At 32.1% G+C, this 19,418-nt stretch overlaps 2 protein-coding genes across 2 annotated transcripts; both read right to left on the reverse strand.

Moving 5' to 3' along the window:
* Nucleotides 1–3,425: 3,425 nt before the first annotated feature.
* On the reverse strand, nucleotides 3,426–7,176 carry LOC106301480 (alcohol dehydrogenase-like 7). Its single transcript, XM_013737884.1, has 9 exons — nucleotides 6,946–7,176; nucleotides 6,733–6,869; nucleotides 6,079–6,125; nucleotides 4,535–4,863; nucleotides 4,379–4,461; nucleotides 4,230–4,305; nucleotides 4,051–4,115; nucleotides 3,874–3,969; nucleotides 3,426–3,796 (listed from the first exon to the last, which is right to left on the reverse strand). The coding sequence occupies exons 1-9, from the start codon at nucleotides 7,001–7,003 to the stop codon at nucleotides 3,518–3,520; spliced, it is 1,170 nt and encodes a 389-aa protein (XP_013593338.1). The 5' UTR covers nucleotides 7,004–7,176; the 3' UTR covers nucleotides 3,426–3,517.
* Nucleotides 7,177–16,996: 9,820 nt separating this feature from the next.
* LOC106303654 (F-box protein SKIP31) lies at nucleotides 16,997–19,030 on the reverse strand. The gene is made up of 8 exons (XM_013739950.1): nucleotides 18,898–19,030; nucleotides 18,418–18,624; nucleotides 18,253–18,326; nucleotides 18,102–18,177; nucleotides 17,884–17,994; nucleotides 17,631–17,805; nucleotides 17,376–17,543; nucleotides 16,997–17,289 (listed from the first exon to the last, which is right to left on the reverse strand). Exons 1-8 carry the CDS (start codon nucleotides 18,958–18,960, stop codon nucleotides 17,219–17,221), a joined length of 945 nt encoding a protein of 314 aa, XP_013595404.1. The 5' UTR covers nucleotides 18,961–19,030; the 3' UTR covers nucleotides 16,997–17,218.
* Nucleotides 19,031–19,418: the final 388 nt, after the last annotated feature.

The raw sequence follows: 19,418 nt of genomic DNA on the forward strand, positions 1-19,418 counted from the left end.
AAGTAACTTATGCCAAGAGGAGAGTGGCAATGGCATATATGTAGGGGAAGGGGCTGTTGGGTGATGGGGCACCAAGGGCAAGGGTTATGTCCATTCGCCCTAACCCTTGTGTCCTTTGGCCTCAACCATTGCAATCTTCCAGCTCAAGCGTGCGACCATTCGGTCCAAGCATTACGACCCTTTGGTCTAAGCATTGCAACCGTTCGGCCAACAACACAACCCATCAGGCCAGGCATCACGACCCTTCGTCCAAGGAGTCGTGACCCTTCACCCGCAACTCTTACAATCGTACCTCTACCCCAGTGGCCACCTAGGCTGACCCCACCTTAAACTAAACCGAGCCAACCTATCCCAAACCTCGCACCACCCGACCACTGCCCAACGGACCACACTGAACCCGGTCTGGACAGCCCACTACTGTCAATACCTAACCCAACCGCCTCAGCTAGTTGAGCTCTCCGAGATGGTCGTCGAGCTGGTCATCTACCTGTTCTGAGCTGACTGCATTACACTGAGCTACCCTCAGCTGTCTAAACTACCCTACACTAATCTGAGCTACTCGGGTACTTGGTTTTAGGTCGAGGAAACTACCCAAGCTTATCATCCACCTAATGATTACGCCTATGGACTATACGGGTCCATGGTTCGTCCTCAACCCCGACTACACTCATCCATAAGACGTCCGCCTGGTCCTAGCTAGGCATGACCGAGGGCGTTACACCACAAACGTTGTGTTTGCAGGTGGTAGCGGTAAAACTAGTTAAGTCTTAAGTCTGGCATAGCTTTAGAAATACTGTATCTTTGCAATACAATAAAGGTAGTGTTTATAAATTCGGACCACATCGGCGGTTAGACCGGGTTAAACCGTAAATCCAATACCAATCCGAGTTAAGTTAGTAACAAAACTCAAAAAAAAAGTTGAACCGATTAAAAACATGAATTGAACTGTTAAAGACATGTAGTAAAATGTTAAAAACCTGGAAACATGGATATCTGCGACCGGACCAGCCAAACCCAAGTTCGTATGTAAACCAAAATTTGGTTAATAAGACAATTAACTTTTCTTCTTATTAAGTAAGAAATAGGGTTTGTGAAAGATTAGTAAAGCAATTCCGTAACTCGTCTTCTTCTTTTGGCGTCTCTACAACTAACAAATCACAAGACTGACAACCATAAATCTTCACGTCAAAGTATTGTTTTTGTTAAAGACTTTAATAATTGAAACACTAAAGTTCATGAAATTTGAATAAAAGAACAATTTATTCCATGATCACTTGTGTTGAAGACTTTAATAATTAAAACACTGAAATTTGAATAAAATAACAAAGTATTGTACTTATTATTGTTTCTCAGTCCAAGAGCAAATAATATCTTAATTTACATGATCATTTTTTCTTGTGATTTAAGCTTCACCTTTTCGCTGTGTACTTAACAATGGAAGAGAATGATCAGGAGATTTAACTTTCACCAAATCCAAACACAGATCGGCTACAAAAATATCATATGATAATCATGGAAAAAGAAAGAGAACTTGATTTTTTGGAGATAGAAGATAAACTTTATAAAGAATACACTTTTAGCTGTATATTTGGAGTGATGAAGACCTCGGATATGAAGTTTAAATGTGCTTTTCCGTATTGACATTAGATTTGAACTTTATAATCACTTTTATAGTTTTATTATATTTTCAGTTTATTTGTACGTTTTCTCAAAAATTATAGTTATTGAAACATTTTATTTGATATGATCGAGTTTTTATAAAGAATATGTATGTTAATTACAAAATATCATTAAATTGAGTCCGGTTGAACCCAACTAAATTTGGCCGAACCATATTGATCTATGACCCAAAACTTTTCTTGTTCAGCGGGTCCGTTTTAACACCATTGAATAAAGGGAATAAGCGCTTCCTTCTCTTTATTATAAATCGTTAAAACTTTTTTATACTTGCTTTATAGCCTTGCTTATATTTATTCTTTGGACTATGTTTTATAACAAACCACTAGATGATAACCCGTGCCTTGTGCGGGATGATTTTTTTTAAATACAATATATTTAAATATTATAAAAAATATACATTTTGTTATCAATAACTCTTTTTTCTTTACATTTGATTAGAAATGGACATTGATCGATTCGGATACTTGAGGGTTGGGTTTGGTTTGGTTTGGATTTTTGCAGTTTGGTTCGGATAACCTATTTAAATCTTTTTCAAAAATTAAAGTTCATATATATTTTTAATTTTTCAAAATCTAAAAATAAAAATAATATATAACATATAAATTTGAATTATGTATGCCTAAATATTTGGATCGAAAATCAATAGATATTTTAAGTATTTTAGGTATTTTAAGTATTACTTAGCTATTTTAAACATGTACTTATAACTATTTTTATATATTTCCAAGTATTTTGGACAACTTAAAAACGTCTTATATATTTTGTATATTCTTTTAGATATTAAATTTGAAAATAATTAATATATTTAAGTATATAAATCTTGTTCGGATATATTCGGATACCTAAAATATTATGGTTTGGATCGGGTTCGGTTCCGGTTCTCTAGATACCAAAATTTTGAACCCATTCGGATATCTAACCAATTTTAGTTAAAGTTCAGTACTATTCTTTGGATCAGCCTTGGTTCGGTTTTTATGGATTCAGATTTTTTGCCCAATCTTATATTTTTATTGCGACAAAATTTAAAACAAAAATGATGATGGTTCATATTGATTTTGGGTATGCAACAATTTTTAAACCAAACAACATTTTACTATGTACATTCTTAACTGTTCTAGGTCCATTTAAGAAAATGATGATGGTTATCGGTTCTAGACAAATTTCAAAATTAAAATATTAAGGTCTCAATACTCTTTCAATGCAAATTTCAAAAGTATATTTATGTATTTTTAAATGGTACATATTTTAATTTAAACGATATATATATATATTATTTAATATGAATATCTATTAAATAAGAATTCAAATAAATACGATTGTATGATCATTTGTATCTTGTTATAACAAAAAAATTAAGTCATTAATCACAAAATTTTCAAAATATAATATATATAAAATCTATTTTTTTATTATTTTATATTTAATGTGATTGTTTAATTTCTTTTAATAATATAAAAGTAAACAAAAATGAGGAAGGATGCAAATTTTTTTATCAAATCTTTATTATTCATAATCATTAATTTTTATATATATTAATCATATTAGGTAATTCCGTAGCTTTTATTTAAGGAAAAAAATACACACTTCTTATATTTTAAGTTAATATAATGTTTCCTAGTAATTGGATTTTAGACCAACATTTTTTCAATTGATTCTTAAGTTGTCACGTAAGCTAAATTGTCATCCTAATTAAGTGACACCTAAGCAAGATCTCTTTTTAATTAATACAAACTTAAGGTTACAACTTTTTAAATGATCTTCGATAAGAAAAACTTGAACATGTAACATATATGAAATTTATTAAAAGACGAAGAGATAGAAAATAGGTAAAACTCCATTAGCCCATCCACAATACACACCTGATGCATCTCCCGTCAAGGAGTAGCTGGAACGCATCATTAATGTCCTCAAATTTCATCTCGTGTGTCACAAATTTATCCAGCTCAAGCTCCTTGCTCATGTAGCGTTTAAGAAGAAGAGGAATGTGTGATTTAGCCTTTAAACCACCGAACAACGAGCCGATTAGAGTCTTCCCGTTGTGAAGAACATCGGACGAGTTTAAGCAAATTTCTGAACCTGGCTTGTCCACCCCTAAAGTTATCGTCTTTCCCCATCCCTAAACGTTGATTCAACCAAAAATTAAAATTCTGAACCTTATAATTTGTTTCTAGGCGTATATCAGTGCGATCATACCTTTCTGCAGCAAGCATAAGCTTCTTGAACCAAAGAACTGCTTCCAACACACTCGAAACAATAATCTGCTCCCCCACCAGTCATCTCATTGATCACCTAAACACAAAGATATAAATCAATCATATAATATTTAGATGTTTATCCATTTCCATGGACGCAACTGCGAAGTATCATTACCTCGCTCAGACGCTTGTTTTCGCATGTCATCGAGTTTACAAACTCAGTTATTCCAAATTTTTGGCCTACAAAAAGATGATGATTTTATAGCAGTTATGATTAATTTACTAAAAAAACAAATTATGATTTAACGATTTTTGTAAGGTAGCTAGCTATAGACAAAATAAAATATCACTAACCAACTTCGAATTTTGTAGGATTTATATCGACACCAATGATTCGAGAGGCACCACAAAGTCTTGCACCCTCAGCAACCTAAAATTGCACAAACCTTAACCAAACTCAGCACCTCAAAATTAAAATAACTTATTGAAAATTGCGACTTTACCGCTAGACCGATAGAACCAAGTCCAAAAATCACAACAGTTGATCCTTGTTCAACTTGGGCAGTCTTCCAAGCAGCACCAACACCTAAATTAAAATCCATGCATTTCCTTAGAAATCAAACAAGTGCCAAATCTTTGTTACAATTTTATTGACTTACCAGTGGAGACTCCGCAGCTGAGGAGACAAGCACGGCTAGGAGGAATAGAAGAATCGATCTTAACTACGTGAGCGACATCAAGAACAGTGTATTCACTGAAGCTCGAGACATTTAAGAAATGGAACAGAGTGTTGCCATTCAGGTCAGTGAATCTACTGGAGTTTTCGTATCTTGGCATCCATGGTGAGACCTTGAAGGGAAGTCTGCTGCATAAGTTGCTCTTTGGAGATTTGCAGTCAACACAGTCACCGCAGTCTGCCATAAATGTTGGCAGTACAGTGTCTCCTACTACTACTTCGGTGACGTTTTCACCCACACTCTCCACAACTCTGTATATTCAAATTTCAATTCCACGACATAAATTTGTTTAAAATAAAAATTGTGTTCCATTTCAAAAAAAAAAGTTGCGTTTTTAGACCCTTTCAAGCATAACTTTTCAAAAACAATTTTTTTTTGCAACAATTGGTTTAGGTAGCTTAGTCAAAATGTAGCCAAAAAGCCAAAAAACTTTGCAACAATTGGTTTAGGAGCTGTGATCTTAAACAATACGTAAGTCTTTAAGGGAAGTGTAACATGTTTAATATTTGGCTGATACTGGCAACATGCTTATTAAGCCCTATGGAAACTGATTTGTTGTTTTGTGCGTCTGACTGAATAACTGTTTTTAAACATGAAATTATGAGTAACTGGGGAATATAATCCGTAAACATACGGGAGTGATTGGGGTTGAAGTTGAAGTCTAGGTGGTACGAGGTCAAGGAAGATCGGTTCAGTGTTGGTGGATATTATGAATGTATATTTGTTAAAAAACATGGGTTGTTTGATTGGGTTGAGTGGTCTAGTTGTCTCAATGATTATTCAAAACCTTCTGTCTATTTTACCAAAAAAAAAAAAAAAAAAAAACTTTTTTCTTCTTTTTATTTTAGACAAAAAATTTTCTTCTCTATTTGCACTATCACCTACTTTCACTTACTTTAAACTTGGCACACAGTTTCCTAATGCAAAAAAAAAAAAAAAAAAAAAACCTTCTGTCTATTCTTGCCAGACATGCAGAAAAACATCTATGATTGGCTATCCATACAATTTTCAAAGAATAAAATATCTATGTTTGTGTTAATTGAATAGCGATAATAGATGTCTCTATATATCTTTATCGTAGTCAACGAAAGTTTCTTAACGTTAGCACCCCAGTCCCTAAAAGTCCAAAAGCCACTTGTAACCTCTCGTGTGAGGTTTGAAATGAAGCATCGTATTTGATTGACATAGAGAATTTTCTTTTTGCTACTTGTCCCATATTAATTTATTTTGAAGAGAAGTTGACCTAACTTTTATTTTTTTGGGAAAAGACCGAATATATGTTTTCATAAACAGGATTACAAATATATTTGTTTGATTGTTTCCGTAAAAGCTTGAATCTAGCGCTCATAAAATATGTGTTTATGCAGTAGTACATATTATCACAATAAGATATTAAAAAAGTTTTCGATCAGTAACATATTTAAAAGGTTTAGAACATGATGAAATTTGGATGGATATAGACTAACCCAATTGCTTCGTGGCCTAGAATCCTGGGAAAGCAGGCTGGAGGAACCTGCGTAAACAGCCAATAACAAAACGTTATAACTCTGATTGTAAAGTACCAACGACCACAATATATTAATCCCATAATATTTTAATCAATAAAAATTAAAAATACTATCAATGGTCATTGGGTCAATACTTGAGTCTGATACATGCGTTAGAGAACTAATTTTGGATCTACCTAAAATCGTGAAATACTGAAACATTTTATCAAGAAATAACATCATGTAAATTCATTTTTTCCGTTTTTGATGTCTTCAATGATTTTAAATAAACTTTTTTCATGTAAACTGTAATATATATAATATTCTCTCTATTTTACATAAATAATTTTTTTAGTGTTTTTACGTATATTAAAAAATATATATTAAATCACTATAATAAATGTATAGTTTTTTGTAATTTTTAAATTTCAATAATTACTATCCACAAGTAAATTAATAAAATCAATTAATTTTTTTGAAAATCACAATTTTTCATAGAAAATACAAAAAGTCTATTTTTGTGAAACAATTTTTTTTTTTAAACATCTAAATTAACGAAAGAGAAGGAGCAGATGTTAACAGAGAATAATAGCTAAAATCATGAACCGTAGAAGAGAAGAAAAAAGAGAATACTTGGAGTTTCCAGAAGGTGATGTCACTGTGGCACAGAGCTGTACAAATGATTCGGATCCGAACCTCGAAAGGCTGCGGCGGCTCAACCAAGATTTCTTCCATCACCAGTGGCTCTCCGGCCTTCCTACAAACCGCCGCTGCCATAGAAACATAAAAGTCAACGCTAGTCAATTAACGACACTTATAGATAGAGGGCCTTTCCTCTACACTAACCTTTGCAACGGATCGGTTTAAGTGAAGACTTGTCGCCGGAGGACTTGCCGTTTTCCATCTCCCTTCCTAGTTTTGCAGCTTTGGCCTTTGTGAGTCAAGTGCGTTGCTGTTTTATGTCTGTATATAAACTTGTTCTCTAGATTTATTACCATTTTTGTCGTTGCAATATTTAATATATTTCTTTTGTGTTTGTGTTTATCTGCATCCGGTGCATCAAAAACTTTCTCTATATTGTGTAGCAGGTGTTTCATTTCCTTAGCGCTCGGGGACATAAATATTTTATAATTATTTATTAATAAATTAATAGTTAACAACTATAATTCATTTGAAAATTCTTACATATTATAATTTTCTTCTAAATTTGATTGTACACTATATTCATTATATAGAAATAAATATTAAAAATTAATCAATATTCTATTTTCAATTCTATAAAATTAATAATAATGTTACTCGATTAATATTTAGTTATATGTTTTCTGTTTTTTTTTAAACCATTTTAAAAAAATATATATTTTTTAGATAACAGCACAATATATTATATATGAATTATTTTTTTATTTTAAAATATATTTTTAGATTTTGGGTGATAATAATAATTATTAATTTTAATCACTTATCTAATAAAAAAATCAAATTCATTTTTATTTGATGAATTTAACTAATATCAAATATTTTTATTAATAATAGGTACAATAAATTAAGATGATGATTTCTACTAATGCTAATTAATATTTTATTTATTTAAAAAATCTAGAACTCTTATAAAAGTTGATTTAATTAACTATAATATGGAGTACTGGAGCTGATATGGGTGTATAATAAATGAAAAAAAATTTACTTTTCTGACGAATCTTTTAAATATCATTTATAGTAAATTATCTAATTCCGTTCAAAAAAAGTAAAGTAGCTAACTTTCATTTATTTTTCTTTATTACATGAAAATTGTAAGAATATTTGAGATATGGTACAAAATTTGATATAATTGATTCAAAAAATTTACTAGATTTCATACATAACATAATCATTTATAATCTATTTTTAATTTTAACTGTTGGAAATTTGTTGAAATTTCCTTATTTGTTATTTGCTTAGTAATATCTTTTAAAGTGTATTTTTTTATGAATGTGTGAAGATGCAAGTGAAGCTTGTAGATGTCAATAGTTTTCCGTGACTAACTAGGCGACGAAGTCACTGATGCTGGATACATTAGTCGTTACTACATAAGGCATGTGGAGTGGTGGATTACCATGTGGATGCAAGATATGCTGAGATGGAGAAGGATAAACTGAGGGTTTATGTCTTGACGTAGTCGTTGAAGTAGTTGCTGAGGCAGTGTGTGTCAGAGAGTGAACCAGGAGGCATGCGGAGTGGTAGAGACCATGTGGACGCAAGATGCTGAGCTGGCGTGGGATAAACTTGAGGAGCAAGTTTATACCGTGGAGAAAAGGCAAGAGATAAACTTGGGGAGCAAGTTTATGCCTTAAGGAATAAGTGCATTTCAAGAAAAGGAAAGTGTACTTATTGATATGAAAGTTGTCCATATTCATGTTCCTTGGAGACTAGGGTTTCAGGAACGTGAGATCACTATAAAAAAGCTATGGAGTTGTATGTATTCCATAAGACACTGACTATTATTATAGAGGAAGGGTGAAAATCCCTTAGGGGTGTTCTTGGGTCGTGCTGAAGCAGTTGCTGATGTATTGACGACAGAGAGACAAGTTTGGGTAGATTATGAATCTTTCGGTACCAGCTGTTAGGGTGTTAACAGGTTGTGTAAAGCTGATAAACAAGTCTTGTAATAGATTGTTTAAGGAGATTTTTAATAAAGCATAGTTGATTGCTTGTAGTTGTTTGTCTCTTGATTTATCTTCTGCATTACTCAATTATGGTGTCATCTTTGCACTAACAATGTGTATTTAGTATTCATATAATTTTTCTTTATCATATAGATGTTCAAAAGATGGTTCTAAAAGATTAGGATTCACCATTTAGTAATTACATCATGTCCGATAAAAGTTACAAAGGCAGAGCTCATAATTTTTAAGAAGATGGGAAAGAGATCTGTTCTTTTGACTATATTTATTAGGATATTAATACAAAGTAAAATAAGATTCCAATTGGATCGAGATCAATACAAAGCTAAAGAGTTATCAAAATTAATATGGGTTGACTTCTGTACACCCCATCAAGTCTCAATTAACTATCCAACATTAAAACCCTTCAAACTTTGACTATATTTAGAGCACCAGCAGCGTCGGTGTTCTTTTGGAAAAATCTCTTGCTACAAAAATTAATAAACAACTAAACAGTAGCAGAGAGAAACATCAAAAGTTAATTCTTAAGAAACCATAGTCCCAACGTGTCTTCTTCTAATTTATCTAATTTTATTTTACATTTTAAAATTAATTAATAAATCAAGTTATTAATACAATAATATGAGCGACTTATTTTTGAGAAATCAACCACTAATGATGCTTCGAGAACAATTCCTATAGATACCCGACCAATCAATTGTCCCCGCAAAAATTTTTTTATGGAAAAATTTGCTAATAGAGCTATATTGGAAATGAATTTGTCATCTTATACTTTTGAGTCTATAAGTTTGTCCAAATATACCTTTGATTTTCAAAAATGTGAAATTAACAAACAAATAACATATATTTAACATAATTTACTTAACTTTAAAATAGTAATTATATTTTGAAAATTCTCTAGGATGACCCTAAATAAATAAATAATATTAAAATAAAATTTTAAAAATAGTTTCAAAAACGTTTATGGTTTTCAAAATAAAAATTTGAAAAATTAAAAAAAAAATGAATTCAAATAGTGCTATTCAAAAATAATAAAAATAAAAGTTAATCTTTATTTATTTACTTAGGATCTTTTGATAGAATTTCCCTTATATTTTCTAGTAAAAATAGAAAAATAATCCTAAAAGTTTAATTGTGTCATTTTCCTCGTTTACTCCGCCTTCCTTACAAGAAAAACAAAGACCAACAAAAATCGTCTCCAAACACCACTTATTAGATAGATATGAACCATTTGATTTGATAAAAAAGAGATAGGAAAAAAGAAAAAAGGAAGAAGATCGTTAAATAAAAAAAGAAATGAATTAACGTCATTCTATATAACTCTACGTCAAAAACCATGTCAGTTTGAATAAAACTAGTTAAGATTTTTTCCATGATTTTCTCAAATTTAAAAACATAAAATAACCAAGATAGAACACATACACAAGGTTATAATATAAATTCTAACGTGTTTAGAAGATATCATAAAAGTAAGTTAGTTGATTTATCTACAATATATGGTAGAGCAAATGATAGAAATGAGGTAAACATTTTCTATATTTTTCTACAATGGAGTGAAAAACATATAAATAACAAAGCGTTCTGGTTAGAACTGGGGCAAACATATTTTATATTCAAATAGATTATAGACAAAAGTTTTCAATATGAATACTAACTTTTATAAAATGTTAAATATAAGTTAGAACGTCTATTTTATCTTTGTAAAAAGGGTTAATATACATTCTAACAAATCTAGATCAAAACATCTTAATTGTTTTGAAATTTAATTTTTATATCAAAACATGTAAAATATTTTCATGGTTGTATTGATTATTTCATATTTTTCTGAATTCTATATAGTTTTTAATAATTATTTTTGTTATTATGAGGATAATTATGTCCAAAACTGACCAATTAATGTAAATGTATAAAGAGGTAAAAACTATCTCGTTATGATTATGGCTTATTTTTCCAATTTCTCCCTTTTCATCCTACTAAATTCCACACATTTTAATTGTTTCTTAACTGATTTACAGTTAAGAGTGTATTTAGGTTAATTATGTTTACTCTAATTATAACCTGAGAAAGACCAACCCGATCCAGCAACCCATAAAAAAATACAAAAATAATTAAAAGAGAAATTAAGAAAGAAAGTAGAGTTGATTACACTAAGAGACACTTTTTGACTTTATATTACATTTAGAGACACTTCTTACATGTGACACACTTTGTTGTGAGCCAGTAACAGATTGTGGATAATTTTGCCCTTAATGGAAAGGACACTTGCGGATGAGTGATTTGTGGACGAGTGATGTGTGGGTGATTTGTGGACGGGTGATGTGTGGATGAGTGATGAGTAATGTGTAGATATGTAATGTTAATGTGTTTATAGTAGATAACGTGGACAAACTCTTTGTTTTGATTCCATAAAACTATACAACAATACGTGGACATGGACTCATGTTACTAAAATTATACCATAAAACGTGGACACAGACTCTGTTATCTCCAATACAAATATTTGGCTTCCTCAGCTCAATTGATAAATTATCTGCAATTAAACTTTAATCAAGATGAGAAAGAGATGATATTGTGAGTATGAGCGGTGAGAAAAATCGAAGAAGTGTTTATCTTTTGTCGAAGAGTAATAGATCTTTTGTCGAAGAGTAATAGATCTTGCATGGATGTAATTTTGATTAGAGTTGAATTTAGATCCCGAGATGATGAATGGAATCGAAAAAATATTGTGCATCTCCACAACTAGTTTATAATTCTGTTATCCACGCTTTGGTGTCCACGTCTACATTTTATTTACACATTAATATATATATGAACATGGATCTTAAAAGATAGATAATTTTATATATAGTTTATTATGACAATTATTTTTGTTTAATATATTTTAGAACTTGAGATAAAAGTAAATAAATACACAAAGTAGAATAAGAAAAATAATAAAATGAAATAAGAAGAGGAGAGATATTCTCTTTAGTTTAGGGTCATAAGAGTCTTTTTGACAAAATAAAGTGTGTATCAAGTGATAAGTGTCTTGTAGTGTAATTGGAATGTGAGAAAGTGTCTCTAGATATAAAAAATTCAACAAAGTATGGCACTTATTTACGGTGACACGAAAAAAACATTTCACGACAAAATTGAAAAGGGAGCCCAATATTACGTATGTCAACGGTTAGATGATTATCGTCAGTCCTATATTTTTTTTTTCTAAATTACAACTTTATTATAACGACGAAGAAATATCCTCATGGAGGATTTGGGTTATTGATACAGGTACATAAAATATAGAGTTGAAAGAAACTGGAGAATTATGAAATTGTTTAGCTAAATGATCTGCAGCTTTATTATCTTCTCTTGGAATCCATCTAAATTCTGCATCTTCAAATTTCTCCTTCCACCCTTTGATTTCCTGAATCCAATTATGCATGTGAAAATTCTTCTTGGACGTTGTTAGTAGCTCCTGAACCTGTTTGTTGTCACCTTCAAAAATCACTTTACGGTAACCTTTTGTCCACGTATGTTGCATTGCCATAAGAAGAGCTTGTAATTCTGTCTCCAGACTTCCATCTCCGTTAACTGATTGTTTACCCTGGCCTCCACCTAGGAAAAATCCTTGAGCATCTCTGAATATCCACCCTCCTGTTGACATATTTTGCCTCCTACTCCCATCATAATTAATCTTCACATAATCACAAGGAGGTCTCTCCCACATTGATTGTTTATGCCTCCCACTTAGCCTCTGGGTTGTATTACTGTTGCTTTCAGTTGAATACAACACCTGAGTCCATTCTCGTGCTTCATGTTGAGCTTGTTTGAGGTCTACTTTCCAATCAGTCTGTTTCCGTCCATAAACCAAAAGGTTTCTGCTTTTCCAGATGCGCCAGAGGATCCACAAAGGCTGTTGTCTATCAATAGGGTTAAGCGCCTTATTATTGACTGAGGATACGATAGCCTTTAATTTCTCTTCAAAACTGATACTATTATCAGTAAACGTACGGTCTGGTATATTTGCCCCTCTCCAAAGTGCTTGAGTATACGGGCATTTAAAGAAGAGATGTTTCATATCTTCTTTTAACACACAACATCTTCTACACACACTATCTTGAGAGACACGTTTTTGCCAGTCCTATATATAGGCAGAATTACTTTAAACTTTTGTTTGGCAACATAGATAGCAGTTAAAAAAATAGTATTGTTTGAAAACATAGATAACAGTAAGTTAGTAAAAAAAATAATGAGTTTATGCTATTAAAAAAATTGAAAATCCATTACGTTATATTAAAAAGTAATGGGCTTATGTTACTTTATTTAATATACATATTCAAATCAAAATAATAATTTAAAATCGATTTATATCAAAAATTCATTCAAAAATATACATATATTCAAAATTTGATTTTTTACTAACATATTTTTTCAATAACCATTATAAAAATGTTTTCAATATATATAAGAAAAATACAATACAAAGCCCAATTTCAAACACCAACTTAAATTATGGTTTTTATATTTCACATTGAAATTTAAAAATATAATATATGTGATTATTTATATGATTGTACGTATAAAATATTATTAATTATAAGATTACTTATTTGATGGTACATATAAAATACGATTAATTATATGATAACACATATTTTTGTAACCTATGATGACACATATAGGATATATAATAGTGATTAGGGGTGGGCGTCCGGGTTCGTTTTCGAGTATGTTTGGGATTTCGTGTTCGGTTTAGATCTTTGAGGATTCAGTTCGGATTTGGTTAACCAATTTAAATTATTTTAAAAAAATTCAAATTTATTATATGTTTTAATTTTTAAAAAAAACTATAAACAATAGAATATATTACATATAAATTTGAATAACATATGTCAGAGTATCTAACTTAACATAGGTTTGGTTTAAATATTTGGATAGAGAATTAATAATTATTTAAGTATTTTTGGAGTTTTGAGTATATTTTAACTATTTTAGATATTTACGTTTGATTATTTGTATATATTTTCAAGTATTTAAATGAACTTAAAAATATCATATATATTCTGGATGCTTTTATATATATTAAATCTATAAATAATTAATATATATGACTATATAAATCTATTTTGGATACCCAAAATACTTTGGTTCGGATCAGATTAGGTTTCAGTTCTTCAAATACCAAAATTTGAATAATTCAGATATTTAATCAATTTCGGTTCGGGTTTGATACTACTTATTCGGATTGGGATCGGTTCGGTTCTTCGAATTCGAGTTTTTTGCCCAATCCTAAGTAGTGACATAAAAAATAAATAGCATCATATTTTTTAAAAAATACATCCGTGCGGGCGCGCGGATCAAAATTATGATTTAAAAAGGACGTATGGCAATTGTAGAATCGTTTGGTTGTATATTTTGACTTTGATTTTGTTGAAATATCGAGTTTGATTTTCTCATGATTGTTTAGTTTATGGACACTGAGTATAATGGTGAAGGTGAAAAAGAAAGAGGAGAGGACAACAGATATTAGCACGTCAATGAGCATGACGAAAACAGTAAAAAGAAAGAAGAGCTTGTTGATCTATATGAACACGAGATTGAGCAATCAATTGCTAATTTTAATGTTGAAGAGTTTAGAGGTTGGAAGAAAATCCGGGAAAGCTTAGATTGACGACTTTGTCGCACGAGTCGGAAGAATTTAAAAAGTCTAATGACACACTAGTTATGGGAACATCTTTCTACTCTGTATTTGAGTTTAAAGTACATCCTAGCGAGAAACATTATGTAAGACAGGTAGGATAAGACGAAACTTAGTTTTAATTGTGGTATCAGAAACAAATGAAATTGAAGGTTTATTGCACTTATGATAAGCGCAGACAATGCTGGTTGGTGAAAACATATGGTACAAGTACCATAGTTGTACTCCGAATGAGAAGTGTAAACTCCTTACAAATTTGGTACCAGGAACGATGTTTCTGGATAAATTGAGAGAAAGTAGTGAGTTTATGCCTGAGAAAGTGTTGAGGACATTTGAAAGCTAATTGCGTCAAAAAATCAGTGCCAACAAAGAAGAGTACTAGCTTTGAAATGTCTGGAGAAAGAGTATGTTGACTAGTTTGCTCATCTTAGAGGATATGTGAAAGAAATTGAGAACTAACCCAGGTATTAGTGTTGTGCTTGATACTTTTCTGAATGATGCTGGTATGGACGTTCTTCATCGGTTTTACATATGTTTTGATAAATCTAGTAGTTCTCGGAAAGGGTGTTATCGGCCAATTATAACCTCTGTCTTATACTCTTCTCAAAGCCCTCATTAGCACCGGGAATGGCAATCTACTCAATCTCTTCTCACTGAACGTAACATGCACAATCCTACCAGAGAATTGCCTTCGCCTACGCATGATGACACTTCTGGCTATAACTCAGATGCTGCTGGTCTCAGGAGCAGAAGAAAGCAGATTTCAGCTAGGTTTTTTACTTCTCGCAATCGAAGCCAATCACTCGCGGTTCAGAGTATGTGTTGCTTTTTTCTTCGCCGCATACGGTTAAGGTGCTAACTCTCAGAGCAGCTCTTCCTTCTGCTCAACATCTCCACCTCCAAAGTCTGGATGCGTTCAGACTATCATGAGCTCCTCCAAACTATAATCTTAAGGACATTTTTTTTTAAAGATATTTTATTTAATAAACCAACCCCAATTAATAATCTGAAAGACATAACCGCCAGAACTTTACAAAGTTCTCACAGATATTGATATTCTATCTTCTTGTTTTGGTTTCATTTACTTTTCCTCCATCTTTTGAGAGCAGAAGATTAGGCCCGGGACTTATTATCCGAGATCCGCTCCGGATCCGCTCCGAAAATAGGATATCCGGGATGTCCGGATCCGAATCCAGATAGTAAAATCTTGGATCCGTGCAAACCGAATCCGAATCCGGATATCTTAATTTTTAGGTCTGGATATCCGGATCCGGATCCGTATTTTTAAAATACATTAAATTTTTATATTTTATTAATATTTATATTTGATATATTAATATTTATACATGAATTAATCTTATAATATTATATTTTAGTTTTTACAATATTATAAACATATATAAATATATTTATAAATATTTAATTTAAGTATTATATTAAAAAAAAATTAGTATTTTTTGTTAAAAAAATTAGTTTTAATTATTTTGACGGGTCCGGATCCGGATCCAGATTTCCGCGGATAATAGAATATCGAGACGGATATCCGAAACCCGGATATCCGAAAACCACGAATCTGGATCCGGATATTAAATCCACGGATCCGACGGATCCGGATCCGGATACCCTAGATTTCCCGGATATCCGGATCCGTCCCAGGGCTACAGAAGATGACAACATAAGCCTGCGTATTTTACCCAGATTCAAAATCCCAAACCGATTCGAAAATACAAGTTCGTATCTAAGAATGTGCTTAAGTACTTATTGGATCCTTTTATTTTGGACCCGCGGGTCTCGCAGTTTGGATGCAAGTCCTATCCGAGACCCGATCGAGTACCCAAAATACCTAAAATATTTTATATATTAGGTATTTTTGAATATTACACGTTAATTTCCATTATTACGAATATCTTTTTAAGATTCGGGTTTGAGTTTTCAAATACAGTTTCAGATTTTTAGAAAAATTGTTTGGGTATTCGAATAAAATTTTGGATTCCCGGTAAAATTTCGATTATTTTTTGGGTATTTGAATATTTTGTATTTTCAGATTTTTGGGTTTTCTTCAGGTTCCAGATAGTATTTCGGGTAATTCGGGTATTTTTTTCAAATCCAAAAATACTCGAACCAATCCAAACCGTTACATATTCGAAAACAACATGTATTTTAAATAAGGATCCGGATGATCCATCCCCGAAAAAACTAACTGAACCTAATTAAGTCTAAATGTTTAGGATCTAGAAGACTAGGACTCAATAAAAACCGATCCAAAAATCCAAATGGCCATGAGAGCAAATGCCTTGGCAAAATCTTCTTTGGATAATGCTTTTTATTTGTTGTACTGAATTCTCCGTTTTTAATCTTAGCATGCCGTTCAATAAAAGGTTCTAATAGATAAAGATGAAGTTTAAGAGTCAAATTAAAATCAGAAAATTAAGTTAATATATTATGTTAGAATGTCAGATGTATAAAAAATGATATATTAAAATGATAATAGAAATTTAGTTGACGCATTATTGTGGAATCAATCAACTAATTACCAACATCATATACTGGAGAAAGATGGAACTTAATTACTACATGTAAACATTTATGTAAGGGCGATTGTATAGCAAATTACAGACAGATCTGCATAAATTACAAAGAAACATTAAGGCTACAAAGAAAACATCATCTACTTTTGATTCATTGCACTCCACAGATGTTTTACCGTGAAGAACACATGCAGACTTGGTATTGAGACAGTAAAGATTCTGAAATTGAAAGAAAAGGCTGCGACTTTTGATCAGCAGAACCCAAAGGAGCGATCTAACTCCTGCTCACTCTCGCAGTTGTATCCAAATTCAAAAGCTCGACCTAAGAAGATACAACACCACCGTTCACTTATATGTTGGAGATAAAGAGTATAAACGGAAAAGGAGCAGAAGGAGACAGATATGTACCAAAACGGCCTCTTCCTGTTAATACTTCAGCTTCTTGTTCAGCCTCTTCCTCATCTGCGTCTGAATCATCTTGTACGAGCAAACTTTCAGAACAAAGCCCTGAGATAGTACACACCATGTTCCCACTCTCCCGACAAAATATTACTTCCTTGCAGTTGTCATCACATACTGTTTACAATACCATAACACAAAAGGATAAGTTTAAACAACACAAGCAAATTCATATTTTTTTACAGCGCTCTTTTCATTTCATACCATGAACATTTCCCGTCTCTTGGCATATGAAAACGTCGTCGATCTGATGGTAATCACATTTTGTTCCCAAACAAACATGGCCAACAACAGCCTTATCGGGAAGTCCTTTGCTTTTCTTCCACATAGATACTTTGTCAAGTACAGTTTTGTCAAGAACTATCTGGTCATCCACCATCTACAACATGGCAAACAAGGACGTGAGAGAATACATCAAATCCGAGAAAATAAAACAGCTGTGATATGCACATGTTACCTGTGCCGCAAGAGGTGCTTGACTTCGCTTAGCTGCTTGCATTTGAATGTAATACTCTTTGAAATCCGTCGGACAGCTTCTGACAAGTTCAATCATGTCCTTCTCGTCACGCTAAATTTCAACAATGAGAAAAGAATGAGACCTCTAATACCAACTCACAGCACCATTTATGTACTCTTCAACAATGTCACAAACAAAATGTATTCAAAACAACTCACATCGATATAAAGCTTCTTCCAAGCACATTCACGTAACATTCTAGTTGAAGGCATTAGACCCCACCGGATACAGTACCTGCAAACAAAACCAATCAAAGGTATACGTTTTTGAGTACAAAGGATTGATTTTGAAAGATCCAAGAGAGCTTACAGGCGACGCCATAAGGATTCATCAGAGGCAGCAAAGTTGAGAAATTTACACACTAAAGAGCATGATAGAAGATCCTGTAATAATCACATTCAAACAATTTAGATCAAGATTATCAAGAAACAAATCACAAAACTATAGCTTGAGAATACAAATTAACAATAATACCTCAGAGGATAAGAACTTGAAGATATGACGAAACAGCTCTGTAGGAACTTTGCTAAAAACCCCACTCTCTATTCTCTTCACAACATTTCTATCTTTGTTGCTACCATCTTCCTTTTGATCTCCATCCTTCTCTACAGCCTTTGTTTTGTCTTTGTTAAGACGTTGTCGTTTTGGTTCAGGTTCTTTCGTTTTTTCCTCATCCTCAACCTATTAAAAACACAAAGATTCAACCTTTCATATGAAAACATGAAAAAAGAGGTAAATCACACAATTCATATTTGGGCATAAATCGAAAAAACATGAACCATTTGTATCTGATCTTGATTAAGACAGACCAAACCCAGATTCGATGTAATAAGATCAAAGATAATATGAATTACAAGAAAAACATTAGATTTGCAATCTTATTACATGATAATGAAGAAACTAAGCCCTAAATGAAACTGAAAAAATAAAAATGATAATTGAGAAAAAAAATACCGAGGAGACTTCTGATTCGAGGAAGCGGGCGAAGCACTCGTCTTCATCATCGGAAAGAGACATAGTATCGAATGGCGAGGATCGGAGCTCCGGTGACGACGGTTAATTTTATGAGGCCAAGGAAGGGACAGAGAGATGAGAGGGTTGGCGATGAGATTGGAGATCGGCTTCGGGCCGAGCGGGCTTTCATTAATGGGCCTCATAAACTGTAATTAAATTTGGTCTTATTATAAAAATAGCTGAGTCCAGATATGGCCCAAAGCTATCCTACTTCTGAACGTCATTATAGTCACTAATCCAAATTGGTTTCCTAATTTAAAATGACGCTCTATAACTATCACAACCGACGTTTTTGTAAGATGACATTTCCAGATATACAACTATTATATCTATATAGCTTTAGGCGTTATTGGTAAGTGAACTTTGAAAATTTTAAGATTCTATTATTATTGGTTCTTGGATCTAAAAAAGGGAAATTTTCTCGAATAGTCATTTTTAATTTTTTATCACAAAATAATTCT

This window comes from Brassica oleracea, chromosome C7 (assembly GCF_000695525.1).
Source record: "Brassica oleracea var. oleracea cultivar TO1000 chromosome C7, BOL, whole genome shotgun sequence".
NCBI lineage: Eukaryota > Viridiplantae > Streptophyta > Magnoliopsida > Brassicales > Brassicaceae > Brassica > Brassica oleracea.

Excerpts from the sequence above, each read along its gene's own strand:
- LOC106303654 (XM_013739950.1), bottom strand. The coding sequence starts at position 18,960 with ATGTCTCTTTCCGATGATGAAGACGAGTGCTTCGCCCGCTTCCTCGAA. Across the intron at positions 18,178-18,252 it reads GAATCCTTATGGCGTCGCCT|GTACTGTATCCGGTGGGGTC; the intron begins GTAAGCTCTCTT and ends TTTTGTTTGCAG. Across the intron at positions 17,290-17,375 it reads AACAGGAAGAGGCCGTTTTG|GTCGAGCTTTTGAATTTGGA; the intron begins GTACATATCTGT and ends GTATCTTCTTAG.
- LOC106301480 (XM_013737884.1), bottom strand. The coding sequence starts at position 7,003 with ATGGAAAACGGCAAGTCCTCCGGCGACAAGTCTTCACTTAAACCGATC. Across the intron at positions 4,864-6,078 it reads CTAGGCCACGAAGCAATTGG|AGTTGTGGAGAGTGTGGGTG; the intron begins GTTAGTCTATAT and ends TTGAATATACAG. Across the intron at positions 3,797-3,873 it reads CTTATGCTTGCTGCAGAAAG|GGATGGGGAAAGACGATAAC; the intron begins GTATGATCGCAC and ends ATCAACGTTTAG.